General features: G+C 47.4%; 1 protein-coding gene across 4 annotated transcripts in view; it reads left to right on the top strand.

The window, feature by feature from the left end:
- The window catches only part of LOC140395034 (F-BAR domain only protein 2-like), a 90,714-nt gene that overhangs the window by 57,989 nt on the left and 13,622 nt on the right, over positions 1-19,103 (top strand). For 3 of the 4 annotated variants that reach the window (XM_072482368.1, XM_072482367.1, XM_072482364.1), the window contains 14 exons: positions 342-399; positions 1,806-1,984; positions 2,522-2,546; positions 3,012-3,074; positions 4,114-4,165; positions 4,545-4,636; positions 7,566-7,967; positions 10,313-10,425; positions 11,377-11,506; positions 13,550-13,661; positions 15,247-15,402; positions 16,904-17,036; positions 18,271-18,464; positions 18,916-18,980. In XM_072482368.1, coding sequence (XP_072338469.1) covers positions 342-399; positions 1,806-1,984; positions 2,522-2,546; positions 3,012-3,074; positions 4,114-4,165; positions 4,545-4,636; positions 7,566-7,967; positions 10,313-10,425; positions 11,377-11,506; positions 13,550-13,661; positions 15,247-15,402; positions 16,904-17,036; positions 18,271-18,464; positions 18,916-18,980 — 1,774 coding nt within the window. The remainder of the gene's footprint in view (positions 1-341; positions 400-1,805; positions 1,985-2,521; positions 2,547-3,011; positions 3,075-4,113; positions 4,166-4,544; positions 4,637-7,565; positions 7,968-10,312; positions 10,426-11,376; positions 11,507-13,549; positions 13,662-15,246; positions 15,403-16,903; positions 17,037-18,270; positions 18,465-18,915; positions 18,981-19,103) is intronic. The other variant, XM_072482366.1, reaches the window with a different exon arrangement.

Genomic DNA, 19,103 nt, shown 5'->3' on the forward strand with positions numbered 1-19,103 from the left:
TGGAGTCTAAGTAGTGAGAGTTTCATGATGTTCGACTGCTATGATTACCAAAGTCTTTGTTCATGTCAATTGTTGCTGGAACTCCTCCCACTACTGAGTTCCTTCATTGTCTTCAGTCACTTGGCTATTGCTGCAACTTTTAACATCATTGTTTAATTGTGCCAGGGAAGAGGTTGCAACTTCTGCTCGTTGTCCGTTAGCAAGGCTACTGTAGTTTGTGGGCTTCACATGTTCCATTAGGCTTAATACTGGAGCAGTGCAGAGCGCGGCCTGGTGTACACCAGTTGTCGAGCAGGAGGGCACTGGTCCTGCGTTTACAGATGTTGTGTTCTGTTTTACAGAATTCTCCAGAGGTGGATGAAGAAGGTTATACCATCAGACCTGACATTGTCCAGAATGATATCCTTGACTCTGTGTGTCCTTCCCAAGTGAACACTCCCATTGCGCTCCGATGTTGTGTGGTGTCCTCGGGCCTCCCGCCCCTGATCCCTGGCTGATTTCAGAGACCAGTGGTGTTAATTAAAGGATCGATATTGATTCCAGGACACTAGAGAGAATCCCCCTGCTTTCTTTGAAATGGAGTCATAGGATCGTTTACATCCTGTGAGGACAGACAGGGCCTCGATTTAACGTTCCATCTGAGGCATGGCACTGCCGGCAGTGCAGTGCTCTGTCAGTACTGCACTGGAGCGTCAGCATGGATTAGGATATCTCGAGTGGGCCTTGAACCTACAAACTTCCGGCTCAGACGCAAGAGTGTTGCCAATTAAGGTACCGCTTAAAGCACTAGTTAAGCATTTGCACACCCCAGGCAAGCGTGATTTTATTCGGTGACCAGTCAGATTCTGTGGTAACCAGGGGGTAAGGCTGGATGGACATTCCAATGGAGCAGAGTCCAGTCGTCTGAGTGGTGGGACCAGGGCCAATGACTGCAAAGCTGCACTATCAACCCTTCCAACTCCAGAAAGATCCCTGGGCGTGACTTTATGGAGCGCCATTGTCCCCAGGTAACCTTGGGTAAAATGTTGGTGGGGAGCCCACCGAGGGGGAAAATGGACGCCCTGCCGTCTTTTCATGGTTAATTGGCTGTTAATAGGCTGGAGATCAGATTTCTGTCCCTCATGGACAGGAGGGCTGGCAACCATGTATAAGCTGGTACAGGATGATGTCCTTGAGTGGTCATTAATTGATCACTTAAAAGGCCTCAATAGGCCCAAAGAAGAGCTGGCAAACCCAACACCTCCACCGCCCCCCCCTGTGAAAATTCATACAGGCCAGTGGCGGTGTGTACACGGCGGAAAGGTTAAAACTGGACCTTATGGGGCGGCATGTGGCGCAGTGGTTAGCACTGGGACTACAGCACTGAGGACCCGGGTTCGAATCCCGGCCCTGGGTCACTTTCCGTGTGGAGTTTGCACATTCTCCCCTTCTCTGCGTGGGTTTCGCCCCCACAAACCAAAGATGTGCCGGTTTAGTGGATTGGCCACTCTAAATTGGAAAAATAAAATAATTGGCTGCTCAAAAAATTTTTTTTTTTTAAAACTGGATCTTATGAGCCCCTTCACCTTCAGACCCGCCAGCTGTGTCTGTATCCTCCATGTTGGGTGTCACCAGAGGCTTTGCTATTTGGGGGAGCGGGCGCGAGGATTGAAAGGTTCACTTTGACAGCGGGGGGAGCATCTAACAGTGAAAGAGAGAACCAGGGAGTGGGAGGGCAGTTGTTGGGATCGGCATGCCCAGTGTATTGACCAATCCGCCCAGCCTGTCGCTCAGTTCCCAGTGGGAATTCCTTGACTTTTCCGAACATGAGAGGGAGACTCAGCCCTGCTCCTCCAGCGATTCTGACTTTGATGATGATGAGCCCCGAAAATTCCATATCGAGATCAAGCCGGTGATGGTCAAAGACTGGGCCCATGACCCAGTGAATTCTGTGGAGAAGCTGAGGGCATCGATTGGGAATATCGTCCTCTCTTCTAATCCAACTGTAAGTGTCTCGCTGACCTTTTGGGTGGGTTGCCATGGGGAAGGTATAGCAGCCAATCATGGCCAGTGGTTGCTGAGGGTGAGGTCTCAGGGTGTGGGGCACGGTCAGGACATGGGGATGGGTTTCTCGGGGCAGCAGAAGGTTGGTGCGGTGACTGGGAGAGTAGGGGTTTCTCATGAGCACCTAGTTCTGAAGCATGCTCAGTTAAACTAGCAAACAAAATAATCGTTAGTTTTTACTTCAAGTAAGATATTGTGTTCATGTTGGGGGTGGAATGAGCCCAGCTACAACACCTGACATCACTGGTCACTCGGGTATTAAACCCATTCTCAAGGTTCCATGTAGTGAGATGCTCCACTCGTTTGTGAATTAGGAATTTTCCTGAAAATTGGATCATTCTTCACCGGGAGTTCCTGAGGTCTGGGGGCTGTTGGGGAGGATCCCAAAACCCAGGAGTCGGCAACAAGGAAGGTTCTAGTAATCAAGATGGACTCATTCTTTGTCAGAATTCACTCTATGCTCCTCTTTGTTTTGCAGATTCCATCCAAAAGAAATTCCACGAGTAAGTGTTTGTCAGTCCATCCAAACCACAAAGTTTTAATATCTGTAATGAAGGGAGTATTTGCCGAGGGATAGGACTGATTGTATCGCTCGTTAAAAGAGCTGGCACAGCCATGATTGGCTGAATGGCCATCTGTGCTCTTATGACTCTGTTTGATCTTGTGGTTACAGTGTGTGTGTGTGTGCGTGCGTGTCAATCTGTGTTGGAAAAGAGAGGACAAGGATGAGGCCTGGGTTTTGGGATGGACGATGGATGAGATTTGCAGGAGCAAGGGATGGCGTCAGTCCCAGCAGTTTCTGGGAAAAGGAATAACAGAGGAGTCCCACTGTTGTGTTCAAACATGAAGCTGCATTAAAGGGCTGAGTCAGGCAAGGGTTAACTGTCTTTGTGCAATAATAATTTTCAGTGCCTCTGTTTTATATCAGATCCCAACATAGTCTTTATCTCTGACTGTCTCCCCTGCAGGGCACTCGATCCACTTGGCTCCACTTTCAGTGGAAGGAAGCTCTGAGGGAATTCGCCCGCGAGGTAAGGTGACACCTTGGAAACTATGCAGGATGTGTTGAATCAGCCAGCCTGACAGACACCGTCTCCAGCCTGCGTCATTGAAATGTTAAACAACTCCACAAAACCTCTTTTAACTATAGAAGTGAAACTGGTTACTAGGTCCTCATTCTGTTCCCTTATCAAGTTGGATCATGCAGTTTCCTAGATATAATCTTGTCTAGCAGTTACTGAAGTGTGTGTGTGTGTGTGCGTGTTGTTCCTTCCCTAACTAAAATAAACTAAACTCTAGATTTGTGGTCAACCTGCACTGGCCCAAGAAGGTTAACATATTTCCTAATGCACTGTTCTATACACCTAATCTCGGCTCCTCCTCTTTGTTATTTACTGGGTTCCATCAGCACCCTGCCACAATACTTAATGAATAATGAAAAACACCCTCACTTGAAACAAACTAAATGTTATCAATGTTCTTGTATAGCTCTTTTGAAAGTGCCCACACACGCTTGATGTTCTGAATGGCCTCTTTCCATGCTGAGAGACTTTGTGAATTTTCCAATGTTATACGATGGTGGTTGTAGTGATACCAAGGTTTTGTTGTAATTCACCGACTGACCACTAGGGGTCTCATTGGCATATAAGTGAATGTTTGAGTCGGGTGACCTCAGACTGACTAGGGAGCTGAGAGAGAGGTTGATTGTGCATGTTCATACTGTTATTCATCTGTTGTTTTGGATATATTTGACCCACGGTTAATGTTAATAAATTGTTTATAGCTTTAGCTACAAGTGTTCTTGTAATATGAATCAGGACATCTGACAAGAACATTACAGTGGTGCACATGCATGTCTTAAATTTATCTCTGTGCATGTCTTCTCTGGTTGCTACTGGTTATGCACTCACTGTTCTGCCAAATGACCTATTCAGATCTCTCCAGAGTCGAGGCTTTTATACAAGCATCCCCACCAAACTTTAAGATTATTTTACGTTGGCAAGTATTCTTGACTGCAGTTCTGTGTCTTGAATGGACACTTGGTAATTCGAGTTTCTGTGTTTGCTCCAGATGTTCAGGCAACACCATTCCGATTCACCGCTCCAAGCTCGGAGCCCAACAGGTATGTAGTCACCCAATACTCCTTTTCAGTGAGTGTCAAGTTTGTGAGGGGAATGTCTGGTTGGAACTTTGTTCTTGCACCTTGTGTTTATGATTTGGTTTCAGGAGACAAACTCGTAAATCACCTTCCCATCCCGAAATTCCTTCTCCTGGGTTTGCTCTCAGCAATGTCCTGATGATTTAATCTTTCATTCCTGGAGCCTCCAGAGCAGTCCTGGGGAGTTGGTAACCTGATTCTGTCCCCCACGTTTAAAATGGTTCTCCACTAATTCTAACCCCTAGGGTTTCAGTCATTTATTCCTGGGTTCCTGAATTTTCTGCTCTTTGTTAGTTGTGATTTTTCACTGTGGTTTTTACCCCTTTTCCCCATCTTTATCCAGCAGAACCACCGTCTCCCAGAATGGAGTTGTCTTTCTGGATCCGCTCTTTGGGCCATCGCTGGACTCCATGTTTGAGAAGCCAGGACCCACAGGTAATGGGGCTTGCTCTCTGACTGAACGTGTTCTCCATCTCGCGCGCACTCTCTGTCCTCATCTTGTTTGTTTTGACTTGGAGAAATAGTGTGCAGGGGAAACGGTGTGCAGGGGTACGGGGGAAAGGCAGGAGAATGGCACTAAGTCATGATGCTCGTTTGGAGAGCTAGCGCTGACATAATGGGCTGAATGGTCACCTCTCGCACCATAACGATTCTGTGATGTTACAAATCATGGGAGAGACCAAAACTAGGGCCATAAATAGAAGATAAATACTGATAAATCCAATAGAACCCTCTTTATGCAGGGAGTGGTGAGAATGTGGAACACTCTCTCCCACAGGGAGTGATTTGAGGCCAATAACATCGATACATTTAAGGGGAAGCTGGACAAATACACGAGGGGTAAAGGAATAAAAGGGTTTGCTGAGTGGGTGAGATGACGAGGGGGTAGGAGGAGACTCAAGTGGAGCCTAAACGCTCACGCAGAGGAGCTGAATTGAATGACCTGTTTCTGCAGTGTAGGTTGAAACATTGTTGTGAATTTTTGGGACTGTGTGAAAAGTTCCATAGAATCCCCAAAGTTTCATAGAATCCCGAAAGTTGCATAGAATCTCTACGGTGCAGAAGGGGACCATCGGGTCTACATCAACCCTCCGAAAGAACACTACCCCCCATAACCCCACTTGACCCGCACGTCTTGGGATACCAAGACACAATTTAGCATGACCAATCCACCTAACCCGCACGTCGTTGGACTGTGGGAGGAAACCGGAGCACCTGGAAGAAGCCCACGTAGACACTGGGAGAACGTGCAAACTCCACAAGGACAGTCAGCCAAGGCTGGAATTGAACCCGGGTCCATGGGAGGGTAGCTGTGCTAACTACTCTCCACCGTGCGCAGTGGTTAGTTATGGGTTTCAAGATCTCATTGTGGGTTGTGGGTTTCAAGATCTCATTTGATGGCTAGCAGATCGAATGGATTATCATGAAGTAGCAAAATTTGGCAGAGACGTAACAAATAAAATCCCAGCTGCCTTAGAGTCCAGCTTTTTCTTTCCCTGCGGATTTAATACAAACTGATTGAATTGTTAAACAATTTACACAAACTATCATAGTAGCATCCGTGCCTCCTGAATCAGCAGGTCTCCGCTTCGAACCCCATTCAAGGCAGCCCTTGTAAGAGGAGACCCGAGCTCTAGCTAGGAATTCCGCCTCCGACCCACACCTCCATTGACTGGCCTGGAATAACATAGAATTTACAGTACAGAAGGAGACCATTCGGCCCATCGAGTCTGCACCGGCCCCTGGAAAGAGCACCCCACTTAAGCTCACACCTCTACCCCATCCCTGTAACCCAACCTAACCTTTGTGGACACTAAGGGCTATTTAGCATGGCCAATCCACCTAACCTGCACGTTTTTGGACTGTGGGAAGAAACCGGAGCGCCCGGAGGAAACCCACGCAGACACGGGGAGAACGTGCAGACTCCGCACAGACAGTGACCCAAGCCGGGAATCGAAGCTGGGAACCTGGAGCTGTGAAGCAACAGTGCTAACCACTGTGCTCCTGTGCCGACCTGTGGTAGCCCAGGTAATGCTTCTACAATATCGGACTTGACCCTGTTACTGGCTGCGGTGAAGATGGTCATAGCCCTGCAAGATGCGTTAGTGACTGTCCAATTGTTCATCAGCCTGCAAATCTATTCTATACAATAATCACCCAGGGAAGTGCATGAAGATGCACAAACTCTGCACCTACATGGACATAGAATCATAGAATTTATGGTGCAGAAGGTGAGAGACCGTTCAATCTTTTTGTTTTTCTTAAAATCTTAATTAACGTGCATCTTTTTGTCAGACACAGGGCAGGGGCACGGGGGAATGACACTAAGTCATAACGCTCATTGGGAGAGCTAGTGCAGACACGATGGGCCAAATGGGCTCCTGCCCCAGAACAATTCTGTGATATTCTGCCTTTTTTCTACAATGCAAGATGAGCAGTATGGTATCATCTAGGACTGGGGCACATTTCAGCAGTGGCATTATCCAAAATACTTGCCACAAGATTTATTTATTCAATGCAATGACAGTCCCGGTTTTACAATGTTTTTCTATTTAACATGGAGCAGATAATGAGATTGAACCCACATATTCATCATTCCGAATTCTTTTCTCCTTTACACTCCGTCAATTTGATTCTCCCTCTCCAATATTTTTCATTTTGACCAACAATTCTCACAACATCTGGCCAGGATGAGTTGGTTCGAAGTTCTATTTTGTTCTTCTCCTCAGTAGAGACTGGCCAGATGTTAATGTCACCAGAGAAAGGATGTTTCTATTTTGGGTTCAGCACCAGGAACTGCAAAGATCTTAAAACCTGGATTGGGATTTGGAGCAATGTCTGTTACCTTGCCGTGCTGGGGTGGGTTGACGATTCTCTCTGAATGGGGCAGTTAACAAATAATTTTAATAATTCTTAATCAGGATCTGGGCACTTGCCCATCCCTAATTGCCCTTGAGAAGGTGGTGGTGAGCCATGGCCTTGAACCACTCCAGTCCATGAGGTGTAGGCACACCCGCAGTGCTGTTAGGGAGGGAGTTCCAGGATTTTGACCCAGCGACAGTGAAAGAACGGCCGATATATTTGCAGATCAGAATGGTGAGTGGCTGGGAGGGGAACCTGCAGGTGGTGGTGTTCCCATGTGTCTGCTTCCCTTGTCCTTCCAGATGGTTGAGGTCATGGGTTTGGATGTTGAAGGAACCTTGGTGATTTGCTGCAGTACGTTTTGTAGATGGTACCCCAGGCTGCCGCTGTGCATTGGTGAAGTGAATGTTTAAGTTGATGAAGGCGGTGGGGGCTTCCTCAACGTCTATTTTATGATGCCAGTGGATTGCTCTCACTAAATGACCTCCCTCCTTTTTTCCAGCCCCATGTGACCAAGTCGATGTGAATCCAATGTCTTTGAGTGCCCTGACAGGCTCCAGCAGACTGGAAATTGTCGAAGATTCAGGTCTTGATTCTCCTTCTCTCCCAACCACTGACGGTTCCTCGCCATCTCCTGAGTCCAGGCCTTGGACCCCTCAGACTGTTACCCCTCCTGTCTCGCTCCCACTGAGCAACACCTTCTGCCCATCCTGCAACGAAACATCATTTCACTCTGTTTCTAGCCTCCACTCAAATGAGGAAATCTTCTCTGCAGATCATCTCGATGCAGACCACGGCCACAATCCTCCTCCTGCAAACAGGGAGCTATCTCCTATGGACCCACGCACAGAAGCTAACCTCATCCCAAGTCTCCATCCATTGGCTGCTGTCACACCTGTTACAGGTTTTGCATTTTGCTTCTCGCATTTATTTTCCTTGATCAACAACAAAAAACATTCATCCGCAATCTCCCTTTATCTCCAGAAAATATTGTACGGTTACAGGCTGGTCACAGCCAATCTCGCAATCTATTGCGAGGCCACTGATGAGGAGCAAGACCCTCATTGGTTCATCTGGAAGTCTGTGGCCATTTTTGTGTCCCAATAGCTCCCCAGATTATTCATCTAACCTCTGGCCATCTAGTCTGTTTAGTTTAGTGCTACAGTGGAGAGATATGAAGGGAGTGGAAACCTGTTTCCTCTGAAATGCCTCTTTTATGAAGTAATGGGTGAGACACTGTTTCCCTCACTTTGGTTTTTCCTAAAATTTGGATGAATTTGAACCACCAATCACTTCCAGGATGTGGGCATCATAGGCAAATCTGGTGTTTGTTGCCTATCTCTCTCTGCACAGAGAAGGTGGTGACAAACTCTCTTCCTGGCTTAACCCAATGGGGCAAAGCCCTTTCAATCCTGTTGGGTGCAATCCCAATGGATCAGGTTTAACACTGAGGAGCTTGTTGCATGACTAAGGGGGCAGTGAAGTGGTGCCCACCTCGCTGTGGGATTGGATCCAAATTGGGTAGAAATGGCCGATGTCCTTTCCAAAAATACATTTTGTGAGTCTCTGTTTTTGTCTGTAACCTGATCTAAGGTGGGGAGAGTTCACTCAACAAAGTTGTTAGTCAGAGCGGACTGCTTTTGATTTTGGGCAACCAGTGCCTCATCAAACACTCCCAGGACAGGTACAGCACGGGGTTAGATACAGAGTAACGCTCTCTCTACACTGTCCCCATCAAACACTCCCAGGACAGGTACAGCACGCGGTTAGATACAGAGTAAAGCTCCCTCTACACTGTCCCCATTAAACACTCCCAGGACAGGTACAGCACGGGGTTAGATACAGAGTAAAGCTCCCTCCACACTGTTCCCATCAAACACTCCCAGGACAGGTACAGCACGGGGTTAGATACAGAGTAAAGCTCCCTCCACACTGTCCCCATCAAACACTCCCAGGACAGGTACAGCACGGGGTTAGATACAGAGTAACGCTCCCTCTACACTGTCCCCATCAAACACTCCCAGGACAGGTACAGCACGGGGTTATATACAGAGTAAAGCTCCCTCCACACTGTTCCCTACAAACACTCCCAGGACAGGTACAGCATGGGGTTAGGTATAGAGTAAAGCTCCCTCTACACTGTCCTCATCGAATACTCCCAGGACAGGTACAGCACGGGGTTAGATACAGAGTAAAGCTCCCTCTACACTGTCCCCATTAAACACTCCCAGGACAGGTACAGCACGGGGTTAGATACAGAGTAAAGCTCCCTCCACACTGTTCCCTTCAAACACTCCCAGGACAGGTACAGCATGGGGTTAGGTATAGAGTAAAGCTCCCTCTACACTGTCCTCATCGAACACTCCCAGGACAGGTACAGCACGGGGTTAGATACAGAGTAAAGCTCCCCCTACACTGTCCCCATTAAACACTCCCAGGACAGGTACAGCACGGGGTTAGATACAGAGTAAAGCTCCCTCCACACTGTCCCCATCAAACACTCCCAGGACAGGTACAGCACGGGGTTAGATACAGAGTAAAGCTCCCCCTACACTGTCCCCATTAAACACTCCCAGGACAGGTACAGCACGGGGTTAGATACAGAATAAAGCTCCCCCTACACTGTCCCCATTAAACACTCCCAGGACAGGTACAACACGGGGTTAGATACAGAGTAAAGCTCCCTCTGCACTGTCCCCATCAAACACTCCCAGGACAGGTACAGCACGGGGTTAGATACAGAGTAAAGCTCCCTCCACACTGTCCCCATCAAACACTCCCAGGACAGGTACAGCACGGGGTTAGATACAGAGTAAAGCTCCCTCTGCACTGTCCCCATCAAACACTCCCAGGACAGGTACAGCACGGGGTTAGATACAGAGTAAACTACCTCTACACTGCCCCCATCAAACACTCCCAGGACAGGTACAGCATGGGGTTAGATACAGAGTAAAGCTCCCTCTACACTGTCCCCATCAAACACTCCCAGGACAGGTACAGCACGGGGTTAGATACAGAGTAAACTACCTCTACACTGCCCCCATCAAACACTCCCAGGACAGGTACAGCATGGGGTTACATACAGAGTAAAGCTCCCTCTACACTGCCCCCATCAAACACTCCCAGGACAGGTACAGCACGGGGTTACATTCAGAGTAAAGCTCCCTCTACACTGTCCCCATTAAACAGTATATTGTGTTGTTTCATCAAGGTTTCCAGTTGATTTGATGTATCTGGTTGTGCCCACAGGAATTCCCAGTGTTCAGGCTGAGACCTCAGTCAGAGAGACAGCGTTCGTTGCTCCTCCTCGCCGCCATTCAAAGAGGAAACTTTTCCACATTCCGCTTGACGGAATGGACTCAGTACGTCTGAACTCCGTTGTTTACTCATTTCCGCTCTGTAAGCAGCTGATCAAAGATAAGGAACCCAATGATTCAAATCCCTATCTGCAAAATCCCAATGGTCAAATCTCCTTCATATCCATCTTTACCGTGTACGATCCCAGTGCTGACTCTTTGTCTTGGGATATTCCTGTTTCTACAGAGGCAACAAATTATACGATTGGCCAACAACCATTCTGAGTTTGCGGGCACCATCACAATGAAATGTCTATGATTGTCGATTGCACCCCTTCTAAATGCACTGAGCTGTTCAGCTGCTTGGAGGTAGAGACAGCAAGAGACTACTTTTTGCTGAATCTCAGCAAAACTTGATTATTCATCCTGTGCCTCATTTCCCATGAAAATTAATTCATTGCTTGCGCATGCCAGCTTGACTCTTTTATCTCTGTGGCACAAGGTCATGGGTTCATGTCATAATTCAGAGACTGGAGCCCATAATTCAGACTGACACAGTCAGTGCAGTACTGAGGGGAATGCTGCACTGTTAGAGGTGCCATTCTTGGTGGAAGACATTAAAATGGGATCCCATCTGCCTTATCGGGTGGATGTAAATGATCCCTTGGCTACTATTTGATGAACAGCAGCGAGCTCTGTGTTCTGGGGTTAATATCTATCCCTCAACCAGCTTCTCTTAAAATATAGGCACTTATCTTGTTACTGTTATGGGAGCTTGCTGTACACAAATTGGTTCCTTAAAATTCCATGTTGAAATACTGTCTGCACTTCAAAAGCCCTTTGGGATATCCTGAAGACCTGAATGCGTTCTGGAAATAAAAGATCCCCTTTTATTGAAGACCTTTCTATGGCAAATTTTCGCAAATCTCAGTATTTGGTTAGGCAGTTCACCTTGTGATCAGCTGTAAAGATCTGTGGATATTTTTTATAAACTAATGAATTCATCGTTCCCTTCAGTCCAGGTCTGTCAGTCCATTGACTGTGCCATCTCCAAGTCCTCCCACGGCTGCCACCCAGAGTCAAGTTGATGAAGCAGCCACAACGCGTCCCTGCCGAAATCGAGCTGCTACTCCAGCCTCGAGTGCATGTATGTAGTCAGTTACTCTTGATCGTGTTAGGGACAGTCTGTGGTGTTGCCATGTTTCAATCATGGCTCGGGGGTGGGCGGGTAGCAATCTCCTGAACCAGAGGGTTCACTTCCCACTTGAGGCCATAATCCAGGATTAGACTCCCAATGCCATTTGCGTTTGATAAGGTTCCCCACGGTAGGCTATTGCAGAAAATACGGAGGCTGGGGATTGAGAGTGATTTAGAGATATGGATCAGAAATTGGCTAGCTGAAAGAAGACAGAGGGTGGTAGTTGATGGGAAATGTTCAGAATGGAGTTCAGTTACAAGTGGAGTACCACAAGGATCTGTTCTGGGGCCGTTGCTGTTTGTCATTTTTATCAATGACCTAGAGGAAGGCGCAGAAGGGTGGGTGAGTAAATTTGCAGACGATACTAAAGTCGGTGGTGTTGTCGATAGTGTGGAAGGAAGTAGCAGGTTACAGAGGGATATAGATAAGCTGCAGTGCTGGGCTGAGAGGTGGCAAATGGAGTTTAATGTAGAGAAGTGTGAGGTGATTCACTTTGGAAGGAATAACAGGAATGTGGAATATTTGGCTAATGGTAAAGTTCTTGAAAGTGTGGATGAGCAGAGGGATCTAGGTGTCCATGTACATAGATCCCTGAAAGTTGCCACCCAGGTTGATAGGGTGGTGAAGAAGGCCTATGGAGTGTTGGCCTTTATTGGTAGAGGGATTGAGTTCCGGAGTCAGGAGGTCATGTTGCAGCTGTACAGAACTCTGGTACGGCCGCATTTGGAGTATTGCGTACAGTTCTGGTCACCGCATTATAGGAAGGACGTGGAGGCTTTGGAGCGGGTGCAGAGGAGATTTACCAGGATGTTGCCTGGTATGGAGGGAAAATCTTATGAGGAAAGGCTGATGGACTTGAGGTTGTTTTCGTTGGAGAGAAGAAGGTTAAGAGGAGACTTAATAGAGGCATACAAAATGATCAGAGGGTTAGATAGGGTGGACAGTGAGAGCCTTCTCCCGCGGATGGAAATGGCTAGCACGAGGGGACATAGCCTTAAACTGAGGGGTAATAGATATAGGACAGAGGTCAGAGGTAGGTTCTTTACGCAAAGAGTAGTGAGGCCGTGGAATGCCCTACCTGCTACAGTAGTGAACTCGCCAACATTGAGGGCATTTAAAAGTTTATTGGATAAACATATGGATGATAATGGTATAGTGTAGGTTAGATGGCTTTTGTTTTGGTGCAACATCGTGGGCCGAAGGGCCTGTACTGCGCTGTATTGTTCTATGTTCTATGCTGTACTGTGGGCGTGCTGCATTGTCGAAGATGCCCTTTTCTTTTGGAAGAAGCATTAAATCGAGGTCCTGTCTGCCCTCTCAAGTTTTCATGGCCACTGTTCGATGAGCAGGCAAGCTCTGATGTCCTGGCCAATATATCTTTCTTGCCCAACATCTAAAATAGGTTATCTGGTCAATATAATATTGTTGTTAGAGGGAACTTGCTATGAGCATATTTTCTGTACATTTCCTACATCACAGCAGTAAATTACTTGTTTATCTGAAAGCGTTTGGGACATTGAGGTCATCAGAGATGCTTTTGAAATACAAGTCTTCCTTTTAGTACTTGTATTGATCTATTAGATGGAGGTAGTTGATGACCCAATGATCGAAGGCTTGATCTGTCATCTCTGACCTCCAGTCAGGAGGTTCCAGAACCCTCACGAGTATATTGTTAATCACGTTGAGAACTATGTGTCTCGCTGTATTGAGAACTGAGCCGCAGCTGTTCAGACATCATTGGGTAAGATGAGTACAAGGTGCCTTGAGCACTCCGCATCCAACAGAACTCTTGAAATACCCACCAGACTGAATTAAGTGGGGTTTGAGGCGTGCTAACTAGATTGATAAAATGGAAATGTCACCGTTTGTGGTTACATTGCAGTTGGTTTGATGATTTGATATTGCATTGTTAGTAGTTTTGATGTTATCCCTGGATTCCTTCAGGAAATCTTCCTGAAGTGTGATGACACTGATTACTTTTTATATGCTCAGGTATTTCCCGAGGACCGAGCCCTGTGACTGGAGGGAACCATGATGCTTTGCCCATTGCAGCTGCGTTCACAGAATGCATCGATGCATACTTCAGGGGTGGAGACTTTGCAAAGTAAGTGTGGGTATCAATACAGAAAGCTTCAAGAACTGTCAGGAGGGACTTGTTATACTGAGCCTGGACTTGCACCAGTACTTCTGACAAAAGATGATGCTTCCATCCTCCTGTTAAAAGTCCACACGAAGATTAACAAACATGTTTTTCTAACTCGACCTAAGGACCAGACACATCTTTTGGATCTGGCACCAAGTAGGGAGGTTGGGGAGGGATCTGTGCACCCAAGACAGTCAACTCTGTCTGGGTGCACACACGTAACTTGATTAATGTAAAATTTAAAACACTTTTCAGACTTTATTTTTAATTAAAGGAAGACAAATGTAAGCGTCAATGGTGACTCGGTGTGGAGTGCTCCCCCTTTCCTCCCTCTGAGGCAGAAGATTGTGGGTCTGAGTTTCACTCCAGGGACTCTAGTCCCATAACCTACTCTGACACTCCTAGTGCCAGTGCTGAGGGTGTGCTGCACGGTCAGAGGCCTCGCCATTCAGCTGAGGCATTAAACTGAGGCTCTGTCTGTCATCTCTGGGGGAAAAAAATAAAATAGTCCCCCAGGGCTATTTTGAAGAAGAGCAGGGGTATTCTCTCCAGTATCATGGCCATTATTTATTTCTCAACCAACACCTAAAGCAGATAACCTGGTTGTTATCACATTGCTTGCGGGATCTTGCTGTGCACAAATTAGCTGCTTTGTTTCCAACATTGCAACAGTGCCTACATTTGGGAGAATTGGGATGTTCTGAGGTCATGTAGGATTGTATAGAAATGCAGTTTTATTTTCTTTCCCCCTGCAGGGGAAGCTTGGCTTTATGATAGGGCATCAACACATAACCATATCCAGTAAAGATGTAGAGAGGGGCACAGTTTCATGTTGGGAAGTATATTTGCGTCATCTTAAATTGTTCAGAATACATGATCTGGTGGCCACCATTCAATGGGAAACTATAAAAGCGACAGGAATAAATAAAGCACCTTTGACGCATAAAACATTCCAAGGTGCTTCACAAGAGGTCATTGACTGTGAGCCACCTCAGCAGATACTGGGACCGACGACCAAAATCATGGTCAAAGGAGGAAAGAGAGGCCAAGAAGTTGAGGGAGGAAATTCCAGAGCTTGTAGCCCCAGGCAACTGGAGGCACGGCGGCCAATGGTGGAGCGATGGCAATGCCCAAGAGGCCAGAATTCCAAGGAGGGCAGTGGGCTATAGGACTGGAGAAGGCTGTACTTAACAGACACGAGGCCAGGGGAGGATTTGATAACCGGGATGAGAATGTTAAAATCGATGCATGTGGAGTGCCGGTGTGAATTAGGTTAGGGACAGTAGAGTTTTGGATGAGCTGAAGTTTGGAGATATCACGAGGTGGGTGGGGGCCAGGAGGGCATTGGAATAGTCAAGTCTGGAGATGACTCGAGGTCTGGATGAGGATTTCAGCAGCGGCTGAGCTGGAACAGGGCTGAGACGGGCGATGTTGGTAACTTCAGACGGTGCAACCTCTTGAATTCCCAGTCTCTGGAATCACGTACCACGGTTCCTGCATGTGTGTGTTCTCTGGTGGGATTGGTGAAACTCTCTTCCTTTCGCAGTGTCATTGTGAAGTTGACGGGAGATCTCACCATGTCCTTCCCAACGGGAATAGTTCGGATCTTCAGTGGGAATCCGTCCCCCGCCGTCATCAGCTTCAGGCTTTTGAATGCCAACCGGATTGCGCAGTTTCTGCCCAACTCTCAATTGCTGTACAGGTGAGAATCGCGATGCCTGGATTGAGGCGACAGGTCAAGGGCTCGATTCTGGATAGCCTTTAATGAAAGAACAAAATGGAACACTTGCTTGTGTCAGACAAAGGGAAGGCCCATGAGTCACAAAGAGAGTTCCCCTAATGGTGAGAGGCTAGCAACTTTGGTGAAAATCTGGCTATGGAGGCACACAAATTCCTAAAAGGTGGTGGTTAGATACAAAGTGGATAGATACAAAATGAGAGTTTGGTGTCGTTCTGGGCTCCATATTATTTTTTTTAAAAGGATCTGGAGGGACTGGCAAAAGTGGAAAAATGATTTACAAGGATAACAGTAGAACTATTGGGAAAGATTAAGCAAGCTGAGGTCTCTTCTGTATAAAAAGAGAAGGCTGGGGAGTGACCAATTGCATCTTTAAAATTATGAAAGGGAGGGTAGCAGGGTGGCACAGTGGGTAGCACTGCAGCCTCACAGTGCTGAGGTCCCAGATTCGATCCTTTAGCACGGCCAATCTTCCTACCCTGCACATCTTTGGGGAGAATGTGCAAACTCCACACGGACAGTGACCCAGGTGCCGGAATCGAACCCGGGTCCTCAGCGCCATGAGGCAGCAGGGCTAACCATTGCGCCACCGTGCTGCCCCATGATAAAGGAGTTAATAGGGTCAATAGTGAGATATTATTTCCTTGAGGGGGAGGGGAGTCGTGAACAAGGGGACAGATTCTTAAAATTGGTGCCAAGTTGTCCAGGTGTGATGTCAGGAACCGCTTCTTCACACAGGGTTGGAAATCTAGATGTCTTCTGGAAAAGCTGGAGGTCAAATAGAGCCTTTGAGACTGAGATTTATTTTAATTGGGGGATGTGGAGCAAAGGCAGGAGAATTGGATTGAGCAGCAGACCAGGGCTGACCGAATTAAATAGTGGAACCGACTCCAGAGAATAGAATCCCTACAGTGCAGAAGGAGGCCATTCGGCCCATCGAGTCGGCACTGACTCTCTGAAAGAGCACCCTACCTAGATCCACTCCCCCGTCCTATTCCAGTAACCCTACTTAACCTGCACATTTTTGGACACTAAGGGGCAGTTTTAGCATGGCCAAACCACTTAACCTGCACACCTTTGGACTATGGGGAGAACATGCAAACTCCATACATTGTCGCCCAAGGCCAGAATTGAATCCGGATCCGTGGCGCTGTGAGGCAGCAGTGCTAACCACTGTGCCACCACTTGAAGAGCTTAATGGTCTCCTGTCAATCTTGTTGTGCATATTGCTTCAACCTCTGGGCGGAAAGCCTGTCACCAGGAAAGGAGTTGCTATCTGCTGTGAGGTATGGCTGGGTGAGGCGTGGGAAGGGCATCAGGAAGTCTTCAGGGACTGAAGATCTAGAGCTTCAAGGGTGAAAGATTCCGCTGCCTATTTCCAGCAGGCAGGATGTTTCTGCTGGAGCTGTGATGTGGCTCTCCATTTCAGCTTGCCTGTAATCTAACTCTTGTATCTCTTACGCAGTGATCCGTCACAGAGTGACTGTGATGTGAAAGATTTCTGGTTGAACATGCCCAATCTCACAGCCCAGCTACAGAAACAAGCCAAGCAGAACCCCAACGCCTCCTATTTCAACATCAGTCTCCTCAAGTACCAGGTACAAATGAGGGAAATGCTCTTGCAATGGACTTTGATTTATGTAGCACTTACCACATTGCAAATCTCTTCATGTAGAATAATTGCTTTGTTGGGGAAGGGAAGTGTTGAGGGGCAGTTGAGCCACAATCTATAGAATTATGGAACAGACTCGAGGTGCCGAATGGCCAATGTGCCTATGGTTGCTATGTAGCTAAGTAGCACAGCAGGGGAGGAAGTGGCGGAGTGGTATTGTCACTGGACTAGTAATTCAGAGGCCCAGCGTCACAGTTTGGGGACCCGGGTTCAAACCCCGGCATGGCAGGTGGTGAAATTTGAATTCAATAAAAATCTGCAAATAAAAGTCAAAAGGCGATCATGAAACCATCGCCGGTTATCGTAAAAACCCATCTGGTTCATTAATGTCCTTTAGGGAAGGAAATCTGTCGTCCTTACCTGGTCTGGCCTACAGGTGACTCCAGATCCACATAATGTGGTCGACTCTTAAATGCCCTCAGGGATGGGCAATAAATGCTGGCCCAGCCAGTGAAGCCCACATCCCATAAACAATTAAAAAAAAAAAAAAAAAAATGTTTATTCCCAATAAATCGATTGAATTTTCTTCATTCTTGGGATTGTGTCATTGGCCAGGCTGCCATTTACTGCTCTTTCCTAATTGTGGTAAAATTGAGGGACTTGCTAGACTACAGTAGGAGATTTAAGAATCAGTCGCGTTGATGTGGGGCTGGAGTCATATATAAACCCAGACTGAGTTTGGGTGCCAGGCTTCCTTAGTAAAGGACAGCAGTGTGAACTGGTCTGGCTTTTCAATCGGGCAGCTTCATGATCACCCTTAACAGAGACCAGCTTTTCACATAGATTCTCATGCCAGCATATTCTCTGCCCACACACCTCACTGTGCCTTTTGCTGGTCCTTCCCCCCCCCCCCCCCTTTGCCCCCAATGCCACTTTGCTCCATTCAGTCACCAGAAATAACTGCTCGATAACAGAAAACGGCAGAGATTCTACAAACGTTTCAATCCCATGACACAACAATGTGTCGGATTTCCAACCCCAGATTGGGGAGGGAGGTGAATGGGGGAGAAAGAGAATGAAGGGAGGATCGAGGGGTAGGGAGGAGAGGAAGACCAAGTTGCTTGCGTGTGGGTCTTCAGCATGGAGCAGAGCAGTGGCAATTCTGAGAAGAGGGTCTGGCCACCTCACCGCGATGGCTGTGCTGTGTTTTTTTTCTGTAGGTTTCCACTCTGGACTGTCCGGCTGTCCCCTTGAAAGTTGCTGCTCGCTGGAAATGCGAGTCCAGTTACACCGAGGTCACCATGGATTACGAGTATGATACCGAAACCGCGGCAACAGCGCTGAGGAACCTACATGCCTTGGTACCACTGGAAGGAGCTGTCAGTGATGTCCAGTCACAGCCCACAGCTGTCTGGTGAGATGCCAGAAACTGGGATGCTGGTTGTGAGGTTGCTGGGCGAGGGAGAGTGGGGGGTGCGGAGTGAGTGACCAGTGCCATTCCTCCGCTTGGGATGTCAGCCAATGTTGGATGGATTGAGCCCCTCCCTCCTTCAACGCCACCCTTCCTTTTTACCCCCAAACTATTAATGATTCAGGGTGAGGCCACACCTACTCTCAAGTGACACTATGATAACTCGTATTTTAAATAACACCTTTTAATTAATAAAAAATACAAAAATCGGACACATTCTGCATGGGAAGGGATATTAAGATAGATGAGGTTGGTTTTTGGAGTGAGGCTGTGGGATTTCCCGAGGGAATTCCGGAGCGTGGGGCTCCGGCACAGCCGCCAATGGTGGAGGAAGGAGAATCCTGAAGCTTTGAAAAGCTGGTCAGTAGCTGACTCTCTACTTCTCTTCCTGAAGGAATTCCAAACAGAAGAGGCTGTGGTGGAAGCTTCCGGATATCTGCAACCAGTCAGGAACCGAAGGTAAATTGTGCTGGAATGGATGAAGCAAACCCATTCCTTTCACCATTAACATTGCCGTAAGCTCTCTGGGTGTCAGGTTGGGTACGGATACCTGGATCGATGTTAAACCCTTTGTTCCTGCTT

Source organism: Scyliorhinus torazame, chromosome 18 (genome assembly GCF_047496885.1).
Source record: "Scyliorhinus torazame isolate Kashiwa2021f chromosome 18, sScyTor2.1, whole genome shotgun sequence".
In the NCBI taxonomy this organism is placed as follows: domain Eukaryota; kingdom Metazoa; phylum Chordata; class Chondrichthyes; order Carcharhiniformes; family Scyliorhinidae; genus Scyliorhinus; species Scyliorhinus torazame.